Below are 19,707 nucleotides of genomic sequence, written 5' to 3'. Positions count from 1 at the left end.
GTCCAGCGCACAAGGGCGTGTGTTTACAGTACATGTAGAGCACTACACACTCGGTGTTGTGTAACACACACACACACACACACGTATACAGAAGAGAGACCGAGAGTGCAGTAGCGGCGATTTCCTTTTCACAGAAGATCTGGAGTCCACATGTGCAGTGTGGAATCTCAGTGTTAGCATTAGCGCTGTAGCTCGAAGCGACTAGAAGCTAACTTGGACCCTTGATAACACTCGTCATTTACAGCTTTAATAAAGTACAAACAAATCAATAAATAAACCAGGAGTTTTCTCACACATGTCCGAGTCAGGTCTTACAGTGATCTCAGAGTGAAGACCTCTGTCATCTGACCTTACCATCAGTGTGTGTGTGTGTGTGTGTGTGTGTGTGTGTGTGTGTGTGTGTGTGTGTGTGTTAGCTCTACAGGTTTCCCCATCTCTCTGGTGGAGGAAACTGATCCAGCTCACCCACTTCACAGTACTGTCTCTCACGAGGAGGAACATCAGCTTATAGCGCAGACGCACCTTCTCCTGAAACACACACACACACACACACACACACACACACACACACGGGCAAAGAGCAGCAATAAACACACTGCACTGTGGCTCCAAATAGCAAGAAGAAAGCTATAATGTATCTGGAGTGTGTGTGTGTGTGTGTGTGTGTGTGTGTGTGTGTGTCAGTGTCTCACTCTAAGCGGGTTAGCGAGAAGCATGACCTGTGTGATGGAGGAAGGGGGCAGGACGGGGTTAAAGGGCGCCAGCTCGGCTCCTGACGGACTCTGAAGCTTCACTTTCATGGACTGAGAAAGAGAGAAAAAATTCATCTCAGTATAAAGCTGCAGAAGTGTCTCCTCAGTGTGTATCCTGAGATAAACTACGGGTTGTATGCGTCATGAAGTCATCCGGGGGGGGGTGTGTGTGTGTGTGTGTGTGTGTGTGTGTGTGTGTGTGTGTGTGTGTGTGTGTGTGTGTGTGTGTGTGTGTGTGTGTGTGTGTGAGACCTTCGGCACTGCGGCCTGTAGCTCGATGTTCTTCACTGCGAGAGGAGCCGTGTTCAGCATGGACACCACGATGACGAGGACGTCGGGTCTCCCGGGAGGACACTCAGAGCCGAAGTGCAGGAGGACACGCACTCCGTCTTTATCGTACGCAGTCACAGGAAGAGTCTTACCTACACACACACACACACACCCCTCTATAACCAGTCTCATTACACTGATTAAATTAAACTCGTCCCTTTCTCACAGAATTGTGTTCAGCTAAACCCTTTCACAGAATGTAAAGTAACCCGAAGCGTTTGATTTTAAAACATTAAAACACAGTCCAGGTTAAACAATAATTAATGCACTGTGTGTTTCAGCTCCTTAAGAAATGACAGAAAAACAGCCTATGAGCATCTACCCCCCTTTCCCCTCATAAAAACATCATTCCCACCTTCTGACTCGGAATAAACCTCATCTCTGACATTTCACGTATAGAAATGACTGTTTAATATATAGACTATAATTGCTGTGGAGTGAGGGGGTCCTTGTGGATTGTTCGAAATATACTAGGGGTCCAAAGCTCACGAAAGGTTGAGAACCACTTGTCTAGTCTATGAATTTTTAAAAGATAATGTCGTCTGAAATGGAACACATTCGTTTTATTTTTACCAACCTGACTATGGAAAAATAATATTCCTACATTCCAACTGGGAAAAATCTTACTTATTGTCTTTGGACTGGGAGAAAATACAATTCCCACTTTCTGTGTGAAAAAACACAATACCCTACATTCCAACTGGGGGAAATCACCATTATCAGACTGCACTTCCCACCTTTTAACTGGGACAGAACTTCAATCCGTACATTCAGACAGGGGAAAAGCACACTTTCCACCTTCAGACTGGAACAACAACACAATCCCCAATTTCTGACTGGCAAAGTGTTTTCAGTCTTTATCGTCTTGGATACTTTGGGATAAAAGTGTCCACATGATCTTCTAATGATTTTCAGCTTAGATACTGCTGGACCTGTTTCATAACACCACTAACTGTCCCTTATCAATAATCAGAATCCGCCAGTTAAGAGACGTTCTGCATTTTACCCAAGTACAGACATGGAGAGAGAGAGAGAGAGAGAGAGAGAGAGAGAGAGAGAGAGAGAGAGAGAGAGAGAGAGAGAGAGAGAGAGAGAGACCGTTTGTGGATTTTACCCAGATAGATAGATAGAAAAAAGTTCATTCGCTTTCACACCACTCTCGCTCACAAACTCCCAGCATGCACCAGAGAGAGATAGAGAGAGAGAGACAGACAGAGAGAGAGATACAGAGAGACAGAGAGAGAGAGAGAGACAGAGAGAGAGAGAGAGAGGTAGAGCGTTTGTGGATTTTACCCATACCGATAACTGAGTTAATCGATGACTGATGAATCAACCGATAGTTCTTAAATCTGATCCTGAATGAAAACTTAACACTCAAAGTAAAATATTCCTGATCTTCATTACAAAAATAAACAGTACTGACTGCACCAGGAAAATGTCCTGTACTGTTTAACATGTAATAAATATAGAAATATTAATATATATGAACTATTAGTAAATATTGAAGTAAACAAACAAACATCCAAAATGAATCCAAAAAACACTCCAAATAACACAACAAAACGGAGATAGTTCCAGCAATCAGGGCTGATCTGCAAATCTGTGTGTGTGTGTGTGTGTGTGTGTGTGTGTGTGTGTGTGTGTGTGTGTGTGTGTGTGTGTGTGAGATTATGTAGGGTGTGTTGTACTGGTTATACTGACTGGTTTTGATGGAGTCCAGGGGAACATGTAGGTTGCTGAGGGATGCCTCAGAGCGCACGGGGTTCCCCTGTAGAGGGCGCAGGGGCGAGCCGGGCATGCTGGAGCTGATAAATGGGTTGGAGGAGGAGAGAGAGGAGGAAACGCCGAAACCCAAACCAACACCGGTGGCCATGATGTGCTGACCCGAGACACTACACAGCAAAAAACAATAAGAAAATGGCACCAGTCAAACGTGTGCACACACACACACACACACACACACACACACACACACACACACAAAGTGATGAGCTACATCCCAAACCCCATCCCACAGCACTAAAGAGTATTCTAACAGTTGAATAATCAGCTAGCTCCTGTATATAAGCACACAGGGCCACGGCGATGCTCTCTTGACTCACTGACGTGTTAAACACTGTGGACCAGAGCTGACGTACTAGTTTCAGACGCTAAATACAGCAGTCTGTGGTTCGTCACCTCACACACTCACCATGTCATTTATTCAAGACAAGCTCATGCTCTGTTTACCACCACACCAACCTTTACACTTCAGATAAGAAAAGACACTTATAAAAAATGATATTATTATTTATAGAATTCACGCGTTGAAACGTTTCTAGACAACTCTATAAGAACAGATTTGGAAATTAATGATGAGGAGTCTTTATTAATCACATATACACATGCACAGTGAAATTATTCTCTTCACATACCCCAGCATGTCAGGAAGTCGGGGTCAGAGAGCAGGGTCAGTCGTGATACAGCGCCCCCTGGAGCAGAGAGGGTTAAGGGCCTTGCTCAAGGGCCCAACAGTGGCAGCTTGGCAGTGCTGGGGATTGAAACCCTGACTTTCCGATCAGTAACCCAGAGCCTTAACCGTCAAGCCACCACTGCCCCTTAAATTGCTTTTTAGCGAACCTCTTCTTACACAGTGTATTTACTACCCAGTATGCACTATTGTTTCAGAACTCTGTCTTTTTTTCTAGAACAGCACCATGATGGAGAAACGTAGGAGCAGTGTCTCACCTCTGCACCTCTCCCAGGTTCAGCATGGCGAGATCCTGCAGCCCCTGAGTCACCATGTCAGGGTGTGTGGGGTGTGTGGGGTGGACTGAAGTGTGCGCAGGAGGAAACACGGTCCCTGGTGCTGCTGCTCCACCGTTGAACAGGTCGAGTCCAGGAGGAGCAGGAGCCTGGCAGCGCGAGATGCCAGGTGATTATATATACAGGATATAATCAGTATAAACACCTGGTAGATAAATGATGTCATTTCCTTAACGATCAAACTAAATAAAGGCCCACGAGGACAATTGAACAATTATGATGTTTTTGTGATCAGAACATTTTTGCCACTACACACTGCCACTGACATGGAATAGAAGAATTGAAGTTATTTATTATGAAATTATACACAAAGTACTATTGAGTCATGGCCATTATTTTATATAAACCATTTTAGTTTCAATCCATGATCATGTTGGGCTTACGTGTCCGGGTCAGCGGACAAACAAGTTGTCGTCATCACCATCATCATCATCCTCATACCAGTGACAGCGGCCATGCGCTCCTAGCCCGTAAACCCTTAACGTCTTATAGAGCCCAGGTCTCTAACTGCCTCAAATGTGAGACACGAGGGAGCAGGTGTACCTGTAAAGACGTCCACTGGTTGGATGCGTCCTCCAGTTTGGGTCTGCTCTGTACCGGAGGAGACTCGTTCAAGCCTGCAGTCATAATAATAATAATAATAATAATAATAATAATAATAATAATAATAATAATAATAATATACAGCACTGAGAACACAGAACGCTTCTTTGAACCAAATGCAGTAAAGACAAGTTTCAGATACAGACAAATCATATACATTAAAGATGGATAAAATAGTAATAATAATAATAATAAGGGGAAGAAGAAGAAGAAGAAGAAGAAGAAGAAGAAGAAGAAGAAAAGTAACGCTAAAATACTAACTCATTTTAAGTAAGTAAGTATTTAAATAGTGGATTACAGCTGGGGGATTTTTAAACCAGGATGAACAACATGTATTAGAATGTTTTTGTACATTTTATAAAATATAAAACTGTAAGATATTTTCATCCTTGGTTTTTACATATTTTTTAAAAAAATTTTAAACACAAAACTAAATAAAAAATGAAGCAGTACTAATAAGACCATCTGATTTAAAACATCAGAGTTTTTAAAACTGATGGAATGAATTTTGATAAATCAGTTCACTGATCATCCTTAACGTCTCTCAGAGGGAAACAGAAAGAGTAAATGAAACGCGATTAGTAAACGTCACCTAGGGACAGCAGCTCATCGTCGAGCAGAGAGTGGGCCGGTGACGCCTCGGAGGCTTTGTGAATGGGGCTGCTGGTCTGACTGGCGGATCCTCCAGCCAATCGGCGAGGAGGGGGCGGGATCACCGGAATGCTGCAGGCAGTTTGATTGGACAAAGGTGCTCTGGAGAGTTGAGTGGGCGGGGCTGTCTGGGGTGCAGGCGGTTCATCCAGACCAGCGAGGTCAATGAGTGTGTCTGTCTCACAGCCTGAGGAAGACAAACGTCAACAAATCTACACGAAATACGGGAAATAAAATGCCTTTTTATAAAAATCAATTAAAAATCTGTTTGGGAAAAACTTTTAGTTCAGAGGGAAGGTTAAAGTTACAGTAACAAACAAAACAATAAAGACACACCTCACAACCTCACAACGCTCATTAAAGCGACTTGTGTGGGTGTATATATGTGTGTGTATATGCGCGCATGTGTATACGTGTGTGTATGTGTATGCATATATATATATATATATATATATATATATATATATATATATATATATATATATGTATATATGTGTGTGTGTGTGTGTGTGTGTGTGTGTGTTTACCTTTCCCGGGTGCTGTTTTCTGTTCCTCAGTGTTGTCTCCTTTCGTCTCGCCCTTTACAACCTTCTTATACAGGCTTAATACTCTCTCCAGCTCATCACTGGCCTGAAGAATCTCACCTGCTCACACACACATACACACACACACACACACACACACACAGACACAAATCCAAAGTGGATCTTTGCATTACTACATAGACCATCGTATGTTATTTAAAATAATGGCACCCTTTCACCCTGTATAATGTACCCTATATCTAACAGGAAGTCATTTCAGTGTCTTTTACAGTGGACTTGGTCATGAGGATGAGTCTGAAACACTGCTTTCTGTGGTGTTCGCCTCTGTGGCTCGTTATGAAATGTTTATTTCCCTTATTCCTAAATTTCTGTAACTGTTCCTCCTGTTTTAATTTGCAGTGAAACGAAGGCGTGAATGGCTCCAGTCGCTCCTTTAATAAAAATAGTTTTTACCTAAACTAGTGTCGTGGTCCTCCGTCTCCGTGGCCAGTTTGAATGCCGTGCGTCTCAGTTTGTCACAGCGCTCATACAGCTCCTGCACACACAGCGGGACAGCGGGAGAGAGAGAGACAAGTTCTGCATGAAATACACTCTGAACTGATAAGAAGTGTGTCAATCAGAGAGACAGAGGCCGTGTTTATTCACATTAGGTTCATTCCGGAGGTCCAGGCTCACCTTGATGAGGTCACGGTCTGCGTCTGATGACCTGTCGTGGTCGTAATGACTCAGCATCTCGCTCAGCAGCTTGACATTATTGTTTACCTCCTCCAGCGTGTGCATGCGTCTGGTCATTTTCTGAACCCGGACGTCGTCCTGCACACAAAGCCAATCATGGCCAGGGATGTTAACAGGCCCCGCCCACAATTATACAGTATATATGCACACTTGAGCACCTTTTTAAGCAGCTTTATTACACCTGATTATTCATCTGGATGCTGAGAGGTAGAAGATCAAGATTACTGAACAGATGATGTGTAAATGTGTGTGTGTGAGTGTGTGAGTGTGTGTGTGTGTGTGTGTGTGTGTGTGTACCTGCTGATGGATGTGATGCACATGTGTGTGTGTGTGTGTGTGTGTGTGTGTGTGTGTGTGTGAAACTAAGATAAGCAGTCCAGGTGAAAGAGCGATAATGTTGTTTGCTGACACCAAACACTTACATGATAAGTCCAGTCTCCTTCACTTCCTGCAAATTCTAATAACCTTGGGTACTAGTTCCCGACACTAAGGGGGCGGAGCCAAGAGAAGCCTCTGTATTGTGAGGTTCTTATAACATGCGACACACCAAGTGAAAACGCCGCTACACCTCAGACACAAGGTTATAAATCACGCCCTGCGTTGCTTTGTTACCTTGTTGCCATGGTAGTTACCCATCCTCACCTTCTGCTTAACATTTCGGATTAGTTTACATAGGACATGATAAACATTAATATATTATAAAAATAAAAATGAAAACACACCTCCTTCACCATGTTCTTGATCAGCCTGTTGGCCTCCTGCAGATCCTCGGGGTTCTTACTCCGGAGCAGCTCCGCCAACAACTACACACACACACACACACACACACACACACACACACACACACACACACACACACAACAAACTTTCTATTTATCGACACAGAACAAAACAAAATCCATAATACTTCGGATTGTATTTTCTTTTTATGACATACTTTTTCAGAGAGAGAGATAGATACAGAGAGAGAGAGAGAGAGAGAGAGAGAGAGAGAGAGAGAGAGAGAGATACAGAGAGAGAGAGAGAGAGAGAGAGATACAGAGGGGGAGAGAGAGAGAGAGAGAGAGAGATACAGAGAGAGAGAGAGAGAGAGAGAGAGAGAGTTCCCTGTGTTCTGTGGTATAAGAGGAACAAAACGCTTCGGGAAAATAATCAGCTTTATTTCATAATTAACAGCGACTCTGCATCACCACCTCCACAAAACACAGCTGATTATTTCCCCGTAACAGCACCACGCAACAGGAGCGCGCGCGCGCGTCCCTTAATTTGTTGTGTTACAGAGTTCAAGTCATCAGGTGTCACGTGACCTCACCTTGCCCATGTCCTCGTTGTCGAACACCGGGTTTTTGGGCCGAGAAGGCGGAGACGGGATCAGAGTTTTATCAGCCGTCAGCTCAGGGTCTGATGAGATGAGTCCTGCGCCGAAGGTTAAGAACATAACGATCATAATAATGATAATGTTTAGTATAATATAACCCGAGTTGACGGTAGAGCAATTAATAAAAAGGTCTCAGTCTGAGTGGGCACCATCATCTGAAATACAACTGTACACCATATTATAAACATTCCTGCTCGGTTTATCCTGCTGATTATACAGCAAGTGTTCTATTTGTCCATTTTATTAAACATGCGTTATGTTCCTGGTTCATTTGGGTTTACGCCCACTTAACAACGGGTAACTCTGCAGATGTACAACTGCTGGCTGTAGACCACCTGTAGCTCTCCTATACAGTCAACAGACTGGGACCACTATAGGAACGCCCCCACGGAGTCCATTCGTTTTCATTCTCAGCAGTGAATGACATGATAGTGTGCGAATGTCACTGCTCTGATGATCAACAGTCCAGCAACAGAAAACCTGAACATTTAACATACACTGTACATGGAAAAAATAAGAGCTTCTCTCTCTAACTGCACGCCTACAAGGTGACCAACAAGAGAACAGGGCATAAAGCAACTTGTGTGTGTATATAGCATGTGTATATGTGTGTGTGTGTATGTATGCAGGTGTATATATAATGTGTGTGTATATATATATATATATATATATATATATATATATATATATATATGTGTGTGTGTGTGTGTGTGTGTGTGTGTGTGTGTGTGTGTGTGTGTGTATATATATATAATGTAATATTGTCTGAAATAGAACACATTGGTTTTTTACTAACCTGACTATGGAAAATACAATTCCTACATTCCGACTGGGTAAAATCTTACTAATTGTCTTTGGACTGGGAGAAAATACAATTCCCACTTTCTGTGTGTGAAAAAACACAATACCCTACATTCCAACTGGGAGAAAAAAGTATCATCTTCAGACTGGAGCAAAAACAATTCTCAATACCAGACTTCACAATTCTCCATTTCTGACGGGCAAAGTGTTTTCAGTCTTTATTGTAGAGCTGCAACAACTAATCGATAATAATCCATAATGAACATTTTGTAAATGTGAGAAATGACATTTGCAGGAAGCTCCACTTTTTGTTCATGTCTACAGTAATTGCTAACATTTACAAAAAGAGTGTACAATAAATAATAAGTCAATTTAATGAAAGTAAAGGTCCATGTTTAATAACAATCTTAATGAAATGAATGAAAAAATTGAGTTTGTTCAGTTTTATACATGTTCTCATATTTATAGCTATATTTTGTTGTAATGTGACGAGTAATAATCTCAAGGTTTACTGGGTTTTATAAGATTCTTATATAATTCTTTGCTCTTTTTTCATACTGTGGGTTTTAGTGAAGTGTATTAAAAACAAACATCAACAACAAACACAATTCCAATTTGGTCTGGTTTATAACGTTCGCTGACAGACAAAGCCATGGATTTAACCTAAAGGAATGTGGTTATTCCTTAAAAACATCCCTTAAATTAACTTTGATAATGGATTATATGCAGAAACCATGTTGTTGTTTTTGTTTTGCAGATTGACGTTACTATAGTTTTAGTACAAATAAACCATAATAAAAACAGAAAAAAAATTGTTCATTTGTGGTTGCTATGGTTTTACTAATAATGATAATTCATAGCTACTATGGAACAAATATTTTTCTTAATATTGGTTTAGAAACTACTTAATATTCTGTAAAACATGGCCTTTATATTGATCCATTACTGATTATTTTACAAAGATCCAACTAAACCTGTTTATATTTGTACTATAATAATTCTACTGTATTTAAAATGAATAAAAAGATCTGAAACCTTGTCATTTTTTTCATTAAATCATTTCCCCACCATTACTGACATTTAAATACTGTCAATTTACTGTGTGCTTCATAATCTAAATCTCAGAGCACATATTCATGCAATAGTGAAAGAATCCACCTTTGTGCAGTTATATATGAACTGATTAAAAACTGTAATTAATATCACAATGTTTATAAGTAGCAGAGTCTTTCATACTCCCACATATGAAGTACTGTGAAGTAAATAATTGTCACATAGCAAAAACCCACACAAGCACATTACATCAAGGAAAAACAAACTTGAATGCACAAATGGAAAACTTTTATTATTGCTAAGGGTTCAAAATGTAAGCCACGAAACAGAAATGCAGAATGACAGTTGCTGAATCAGATGCAAGCGATGATTTCCAAACAGCAAGTGAAGGAGAGGCCAAAAAGGATGGGAACGAGTCCGATGCTGAAACTGCTGGAAAAGGAAAAGGAAAAAGGTACAGGTAAGACATACATCCTCATGTAAACTTGGACTACATCACATTCTACACCCACCATTTAAACCGACACACTGTTGGTCAGGCTGCAACATAAGATTTTATTTTAACCAAAATAATCATCATAATTATAAAGAAAAACAGTTTCATGCATAATAATGGATAGAAATATAATATTCCCATCAAAATATTTTCAGAATAATCTGTAAACCCAAATTTCTTATCTTCTCAAAAAGGATAAAGATATAATAATACAAGCTTGATAAAATGTAAACAAATGAGACTATAAATATGAACAAGACTACAAACATGTAACCGAATATTGTCACTACGGACACAAATTGTTTGGCATACGTCACAGAAAAGGGTTGAAATGTTTATGATGTCAAACACCAAAAATACTGGTGTGAAAGCACAATTAAAGAACAGCTGTCCCAATAAATACATCTCTCTTCATTCACCCTCATGCCTTACCGCACTGGTCTGACTTGCATTGTGCTGCTGAATACGAATCATTTCAGAAGAGTATCTCAGCTCTGTAGGTCCAAAGTGACCAGAATTTAAAATGCAGCACAATCAATAACTCCAGTGAATCCGAGTCTTCTAAAGTGTTCCCCTTTATTTGGAGAAACAGACCAAGATCACTTTAAAATATTGGTATGTCACTTAAATATTGAAAATTCTGATTGAAAATGTTATGCTTACACTAAATTGATATATACAGTTGCGCCCAAAAGTTTGTATACCCCCTGCAGAATCTGCTAAATCTTAATACTGTTAACAAAATAAGATGGATCCTAAAATCCCATGTTGTTGTTTATTTAGTCCTGTCCTGAAGAAGCTATTTCACATAACAGATGTTTACATATAGTCCACAAGACAAGATTATAGCTGAATTTATAAAAAAAAAAAATGACCCAGTTCAAAAGTTTACACACCCTTGATTATTAATCCCGTGTGTCGTTACCCGGATGATCAGCGACTGTGTTTATGTTTTGTGAGAGTTGTTCACGAGTCCCTTGTTTGTCCTGTTCTTCAGAAAAATCCTCCAGGTCCTGCACATTCTTTACTTTTCCAGCATCTTCTGCATATTTGAGTCCTTTCCATCAGTGACTATATGATGTTGAGACCCATCTTTTCACACTGAGGACGACTGAGGGACTCGTACACGACTGTCACATAAGGTGCAAATATTCACTGACGCTCGAGAAGGCAACACGATAGATTAAGAGCCAGGGGGATGTAAACTTTTGAACAGGCTGATCAGTGAACGCCTTTCAGGCGTTAAATAAGACAGTTACATGTCTCCCAGAAGACAAAATACTAACAGTTTATTCAATTATAAAGTGATTCTTGATGCATTATTTGCATATTTGTTAAAATAAAAGAACAAAGACGTAAATAACCAGTAGAACAAATACAATATAAAAAAGAAACAAATGAAATAATCAGTACTTTACATTTTTTCATTTCATGTCTAACAGAAACATTCAAGAAATAATACATTTGATTATTCAGTTTCTGAATTATTTCTCACTTGAACGCTTCACAGTACATTCATATGTCTGACAGGCAACTTATTCCTAAGGTCACAGTTGGATGTAGACTGTGCAGAACAGTGATTCAGCCTGAATTTATGTACAAATACATATCTTTATTGGAATTATCTTTCCACCTTTATACATTACTACATTCAAATATAAATGAAAGAAATTTACATTCATATTTAAATGATGCATTTAAACATGAACATTTTTTAACTAGCAACAATTTACAAATTGTTTATTTAAAAACAAAACCATGTGTTAAGACTTTAGTTTTATATGTCACAAAAAATAACAGGTATTAAGTTGAATATAAACACGATATTAAGTATTACAATATTAAGTAAGTACGTAAACATCGAGCTTAATGTAATGAAAGTACGGGTAACACTTTACAATAAGGTTTCATTAGTTAACATTTTCTAACTACTTTAGTTAACATGAGGTAAGAATGAACAATACTTCTACAGCATTTATTCATCTTCATTTCAACATTTACACATACATTATTAAAATCAAAAGCTGTGTTTGTTAACATTAGTTAATGCACTGTGAACTAACGTGAACAAACCACGAACGACTGTATTTTTATTCACTAATATGAACAAAGATGAATAAATACTGTAACAAATGTATTGCTCGTTGTTAGTTCATGTCAGTTAATACATTAACGAATGAGAGCTTATTGTAAAGTGTCACCAAAACAGGAATCTTTAATAAAAGCAGAAGCACTCTGAACAGTATGGTGTGGAGTTGGGGTACATCTGAGGAACAACATTTAAGCAGCTTTTTAATTGATCTAGTTTTAAATAGTTTGATGTGTATATATTAGAGCTGCAACTAACGATTATTTTCATGATCGATTAGTTGGTCGATTGATTTTTTCGATCCCTGCCCCTTACACACAGCGGAGCATTTTGGATAGAAACATGAGTTTTTGCTCGTGCAGCACAGTTTGATCTCTGCGGTGTTTAATATAAAATTCTTCTCTGCCTTAGAGGACTTTCTTCCTCAGTCACTTGATGATTACTCCTCCGTCTGATGGAGACTGAGGTCTTGTTGGGAATAAAAGGTAATGGTGACATGAACAGTAAACTGGGGGCGAGTGATGGGGGCGAGTCAGTCAGAATGGGCTCGTCGCGGTCGGCATGGGCTCGTCTCAAGGTGAGGAGTTGGTGAGGCGGTCCTCAGGAGCCGGTCCATGGTGACCCTCCCTGCGACTACCACCGTGCTGAGCTGCTCTGGTTGCATCCATCACTTAGTGATGTGGAGCAGAGTGAGCTCTGCAAAAAATGCTTTGAACTCCTAAACGGTTGCTGCAATATTTTTGTTAAACCCCTTCAATTAAAGTTGTAACTCTACACTTCAGTCACGTCTTGATCGCTTCATTTCAAATCCACTGTGGTGGTGTACAGGTGCAAAATGACAAAATTGTGTCAGTGTCCAAAGACTTATGGACCCGACTGTATATTACTCCTCAACATTACAATAATTAAATGCTTTTTTAAAAGAAATCTATTTAATATTTATGATGTGCTGCATGTGCTGTGCAGGTTTCTGCAGGATTACTGCACACGCGGATCATTCTCTGATCTGGATCTATCGATAATCTTGGACCTGCCATGATCCTCAGCGACAGACTCACATTCCTTGGTGCTTTCTGTGTGTGTGTGTGTACATAAAACATGTTCTTCAGTTCTCTCTGTTTTAAAAACCTCAGCATTGCACCTGGAAATCACTTTTTTTGGTCTCATTATTTATATAAATCTAATAAACGGGTACATTATTAATGATGTAGCCATTACAGAGCTTCTCTTCAAGATACATCAACACATCTCAGAAATGACAGATAATTAAATCAGTGTTTTCATTTGATATGACACTGCTATTTTTATTTATATTTATGGTTTAAATGGTTTAGTTATGTTTCATCATTACCTGAAATAACAAAAACAATAAGGACCCCTGTATTATATTTAAAGGAGAATCAATCGCCTGATTGGCTAAACAGAATGTTAGAGGATGACCGATAATGGACGCTACCGATACCAATAACTAAGATCAGCAGTACCTGCCGATAACCGATGAATCGACCGATAGTTTTTAAATTGATACTGAATGAAGACATAAAAGTGAAAGTTAAATATTGCTGAACTTTATTACAATAATAAACAGTGCTGACTGTACCAGGAAAATGTACTGTCCTGTTTTTAAATGAAATAATATATACATATTAATATATTAACTATTAAAAATATAAAATTATATAAGATGTACATCAAACTGAACCAAAGAGTAACACTCCAAATAACAAATAACAATAGAGACGTCCAAAATGAATAAAAAACACTTCAAATATCACAAATAAGTCAGTGATGGGTTTTATTTCGCCTCTAGAGGGCACTCTTGTAATGACAGCGGACCTTTCTCAGCGGCTCCCATAGGGGGACGCAACCCGGAAAACTACTGGTGTGGATTTGTTCTTTTTGATGTGGAGAGAAAAAGCGGCTGGTTTTCAGTGCTGATTAATCGATCGACATCTACACAGCATGGATGTGCCAGGTTTCACTGCGAACTAGCGAGTGGACACGAGCCATACCAAAGTCTGTGTGGTCTAACGGGTATTATATTGGAGCTTGCACAAAAAAAAAGACTTCTATTGGACAAATTAAAAGAGCCAGATGACGTTTTAGTTACTGAAGCTAAGGCGACAGCTGTGTTTGTGCACCAGTACGGATTTATTTAGATACATTAGTCCACAAGTCAATAGAAGCTCCTCAGAAACATTGTAGCACAGATGCGTGTATGTGTGTGTAGGGAAGTACCGTGAGTTCCACCGGCTGTACGGAGAAAAGAAGTTCACCGAGGCAGCAAAGCTCCTGCTCTCCCTCATGACAGCAAAGATCTCTCTCTCTCTCTCTCTCTCTCTCTCACACTCACACACACACACACACACACACACACACACACACACACTCAGCTTTATCCACTTGTTTTCCCTGCAGTTGATGATGATGGGGTTGTGCACGTGTGCTGGGAAAATACTGGGAAAGTCGATCCTGGGTTTAAAGTGTGAACAGAAAACTGGATCAGATTATTTTTTTATGTCTATGAGGGTCTTATTCAATCTTTTGCAGACGCTCAAACATGTTTGATGTATATGTTTGAAATAAATAAATACATTAAGTTTATTAAAATCTGCTGATGATTAGATGCCGGATTTGTAGGATTAACACCTTCTGGTAAACAATGATTGCTGTTGTAAGTGTTTCACAGAAGAACATTCAGAGACTTTCTGTACAATTGTGTGCTTCAGACTTTGTGTTACACTTTGGGGAAGAAGCACATTGTGTCATGTATCCGTGACTGCGTGTGACGGGAATCAGACTCGAGCAGCTCTAATTATGATGATGACTCCTAACAGCTCAGGAACACCATGTCTGAGGATTTATTCTTCCTGATGAAAATAACTGTACACACTGCAGATTCTAACGCTAATCTGTCTCAGTTGATCTCTGGTGCAGTGTGACTGCGTGAAACACTGGACAATGGAGTCTCTCCTGTCTTCCCACTTTATTTCCAGGGTGATGTTGACATGTATATAGAATTATAATCCCGTGTGTGTGTGTGTGTGTGTGTGTGTGTGTGTGTGTGTGTGTGTGTGTGTGATCTTTTCAGTGGAGCAGACCCATGAACTCATGTTCTGTCTGGAAGAGCTGACCTCTGACAACGGCGAGCTCAAACTAGATCATCTTACAGAGGTACAACACACACACACACACACACACACACACACACACACACACACACACACACACTTAAAATCACACCATTTGCTTTTTTTTATCAGGTTTTTCAGTTTTGATTGTGTGATAAATCATTTATTTCACTCTTAATGTAATGTTCAGCACTACTGTATAACTGTATAACTACTGTAGTACTGTATATAAAACTGAATTAATGAAATGTTTTGACATTTAATAAAATAATAAAAAATACTTTTGTTATACATTTTTGCAAAAACTGTTACATTTCTCCAGATCTGTGTGTTTCCCTCTCAATCTCTTAAGCATTACACCTGAAATACAGGACAATAGAACACCTAAATAAGCTCTTGCATAGTTTCCTAGACAAAAATTCATGTTAAATACATGAACTAATTTTACACAGCACAAATAATATCGTATTATATAATTATATTGTACTTATATTTACTTCTTCAAAATATAGCAAGTAGAGTACACTTAAGTAATAGAGAAGGCACTGATCCCATACCGGGTATGATCAGCTGATACTAGCAAAGAAATGGGGATCAGATATCAGAGAAAATAAAGAACAGATTAGATCTGATCCTGGAACCAAAAGATCTACACTATATTAAACACCAACTAAAGGACAGAGTGAGAAATGTGACTTGTGGTGAGTCTCCTAGGGGCTTCTTCACATAAACTCCTCAGATGCTGATCCTGTCAGGTGAGAATCCCACCAATGTCATGAAACTGTTCCTGTCCATTTCAGATCCGTCTTCCACTGACTGGCTTCAGCTGGAGTTCGTGTGGTTTTTCACCTGCTGTTCCAAATAATCCCTCAGGTTTTCATTGGGACTGAGGAAATGTTGTCCAGGGGTCACAGGTCGTTCCACTCAGAACAGAGATGTGTGTAGTCTATTAAAAGGTAAAAGACAGATATCTGAATTAATAACCAAAATCTAGACAGTGGTACTTCATGATCAACAGCATGTAATCATCTCTGCTGCAGGAAAACATTATCATCTCCTGTTCATAATCATTCAACATTCCTTCATTCTTATAGAATACATTTGTTAGAACATTTAGCTAGAACAGATGAGAACTTCCACAAGATCTAACAGGACCATGAGCAGATATTTACCATCACATCCCTGCTCTTATACAATCACAGGCTGTGGAGCTTTATTCTGAAAACAGTGATCACTGCTGTGTGTTTTATCTCTTGTTCTACACGTGTATTTAAGTGCAGACGTTAAGAACAAGCGGAGGGAAACTTTACAGGAATGACAGAAGACACGGTGTGGAGGTGGAGTGCTGGAAGGAGTGTCAGAGTAAAGGGACTCCTTAAATTAAATATTTGTAGCAGTGTGGCATCAAAGATGATGATTTTAATTCGCTTTTATGAGAGTGGAGAAGAAAATCTGCTGCCGATCAGAAACGGGGAAAAGCCGAGATCATCTTATTCAGACAAAAGCAGCAGTATGAAGTCAGAGGTAGCAGGGTGTCACAAGGAGACGAGGTGTTCATCTACAATCACTCTCATGCACTCAGTGCTGACATTTTGTAGACTGTCTGACTCCCTGTCTTCTGCTTTCACATCAATTTTAAATCAACACCAAACAGCATTAAAGCTCATTGTTAGAAAAAGTCTGATTAAATAGAATATAGTACAATTTTAACCCAGTATCTGATCATCTGATATTTACTGCAACTCAAATTAAATATACAAAATAATGTACAAAATAATGCTGTCAGTCTTTTAATTTGTTTCAGTGTTTATATAAAAAATATCATTACTCACTCCAGTGTCTGTAGTTTGTAATGTTCATCATTCTTCAGTGCAGAGAGACACTCCACTTCTGAGTGTCCTAGATTATTCAGAGACAGATCCAGTTCTCTCAGGTGTGAGGGGTTTGATCTCAGAGCAGAAGTCAGAGCAGCACAGCCTTCACCTGAGACACCACAATCACCCAACCTGCAGAGACACAATGACACTCTTCACTCTCTCAGTTTCTGAACATCAAAACATACTTTGTGTATCTTGAAATGAGTGTGTGTGTGTGTGTGTGTGTGTGTGTGTGAGAGAGAGAGAGAGAGAGAGAGAGAGAGAGAGAGAGAGAGAGAGAGAGAGAGAGAGAGAGAGAGACTGAATGTTTAAATGGTTTATTCAGTACTGACAAGAACAAGTCTGACTGTTTTATTTATGCAGAATGTGTTTGTTTGTTATTTTACACACATTCCAGTGACTTGGAAGAACATTAGACCCTGTTTTATTATTATAAAAGTGAAATCATTTTAAAAATCACTCCTTATTTATGATGAAACACTTAATGTTCTGACGTATTTTAATGCATTTTAGTGCATAGTGTGTGTGTGTGTGTGTGTGTGTGTGTGTGTTTTCACTACTGAGGAAAACTGAATAACTTTAATACTGCTTGTCTATTCGGCTGCTTCTGTAACACAGATCTGGCAACCCGGTTCATAGCAGCTAGACACAGATGTACTGAAAGAATCCTCACTAACAGAACAAAATTTCCTCTTTAAGAATTTCACCCTGCATCACACACAGTGTATTTAGTTTGTGTCGGAGCTGCAGTTTGTGTGATTAGTTACAGTGTTGTAGTAAATTTCACAGTAATTTTAGACACATTGCAGTCGCATCAAGTCACGTTTTGTGCTGCAGCTTCTCACATACGTACATCTGACCCAAAGACTCTGTGACAGATCATCAGTGTGCAGTGAAAAGAAACAATCTTCCTCCTCAGGACATTGATGATGAACCTAAAACCTCTGCTTCAGTCTCACTATTAGAGAATGTGTCTTACTGAGGAGCAGGTCATGTGACTCTCAGAGAGATGAACTTACTCCAGTTTCTCCAGTTTACAGAGAGGATTCTCCAGTACAGCAGAGAGACGCTTCACTCCTGAGTCTCCTAGATAATTCCCAGACAGATTCAGTTCTCTCAGGTGTGAGGGGTTTGATCTCAGAGCTGAAGTCAGAGCAGCACAACCTTCAGCTGAGATATCACAATAACGCAACCTGCAGAGACACAATGACACACTCTTCATCAACACATTTTCATTACTTTAAAGATGATGTGTGGGATTTTATTATTCAGAATGACATGAGGATTTAATATCATCTGTTTATTCTAATTAACAATGTGCCTCATTTATAAAACTGGATATGAACGGGTTTGTGTGTAAATCGTTTGTACGAGCGTTTACACAAGAAATTTGGTGTTCATGAAAATCCTGTTCATTCGTATTCTACTCGTGCTCCTGAGTGTGTGTACATTTATACATAAGAAGAAGTCTTTATTTATCACATATACATTACAGCACAGTCAAATTCTTTTCTTCACATTTCCCAGCTTGAGCCCCAGACTAACGAATGTAAACCTTGACTTGATCAACTTCAAATCACATCATTTGCATGGATTAATGAAAATGTATAAACTATATATTGTAATTTTATATAATATCCAGTTGAGTTTAAACTGTTTATTTTTAACACGTTTACAGCATTTAGCAGACTCCTTTATCCAGAGAGACTTCTAGAAGTTCTTTGGAGTTTCTATCAAAAACACATCCTCATGCTAGTTCACTAGATCAGGGACTAAGAGCACCACTGAACATTTGTGAAAACCAGATGTTTTATATTATTGGAGTTTATTAAAGAATATAAACAGAGAGCAATACAAACCCATAAATGAAGACAAATAAAACTAATCATTAAAGCGAGTACGAAGAAAATCAGACTTTCAGAGACTTTTGTAAATCCGGTGGAAAATTCGAGTTGGGTTTGACTCACGCAAACATTTACACACAACTTTACTAAAAGATCGATAAATGACCCCCAAAGTCATTAAAATAATACTTTGGGTGTTGATCGGTCTAAAGGAGTGAAAACAACTGGAGAGGTTAGAGAACAACTGTGAAAGTTGGTGGAAGGTCGTCAGTGGTCTGTGTTCCCCAGAGGGAAAAAGTAAGTAAGTATGAGACTGATAAATTTACAGTGAAGTCAATTGGGATGCTTCTGTAAAGCAGATCTGGCAACCCTCTTCATACTGACTCCATTTTTATTTAAAAATCAAATGTTCCATTTTTTTACCTTTTAAGTTCTATGACATTAACTTCACATTTTAATTGATAAATTCTATATTTTGAGATCATTTGCACCGTTTCCCTGCTGCATTTAAACCCTGCATCACACACAGTGTATTTAGTTTGTGTCGGAGCTGCAGTTTGTGTGATTAGTTACAGTGTTGTAGTAAATTTCACAGTAATTTTAGACACACTGCAGTC

General features: G+C 39.2%; 1 protein-coding gene and 1 pseudogene across 29 annotated transcripts in view; both read right to left on the bottom strand.

Annotated features, from left to right (window-relative positions):
* The window catches only part of LOC108272815 (uncharacterized), a 257,124-nt gene that overhangs the window by 186,805 nt on the left and 50,612 nt on the right, over window positions 1-19,707 (bottom strand). For 27 of the 29 annotated variants that reach the window (XM_053684750.1, XM_053684771.1, XM_053684765.1 and 24 more), the window contains one exon: window positions 18,266-18,439. The exons of the other annotated variants lie outside the window; for them this stretch is intronic. In XM_053684750.1, coding sequence (XP_053540725.1) covers window positions 18,266-18,439 — 174 coding nt within the window. The remainder of the gene's footprint in view (window positions 1-18,265; window positions 18,440-19,707) is intronic. 29 annotated transcript variants of the gene reach the window in all.
* Window positions 220-8,363, bottom strand: LOC128634282 (ADP-ribosylation factor-binding protein GGA3-like; annotated as a pseudogene).

This window comes from Ictalurus punctatus, chromosome 12, assembly GCF_001660625.3.
Source record: "Ictalurus punctatus breed USDA103 chromosome 12, Coco_2.0, whole genome shotgun sequence".
NCBI classification, from domain to species: Eukaryota; Metazoa; Chordata; class Actinopteri; order Siluriformes; family Ictaluridae; genus Ictalurus; species Ictalurus punctatus.
The sequence above is the reverse complement of the archived record's forward strand: the minus strand, read 5'-3'. Positions and strand labels throughout refer to the sequence as shown.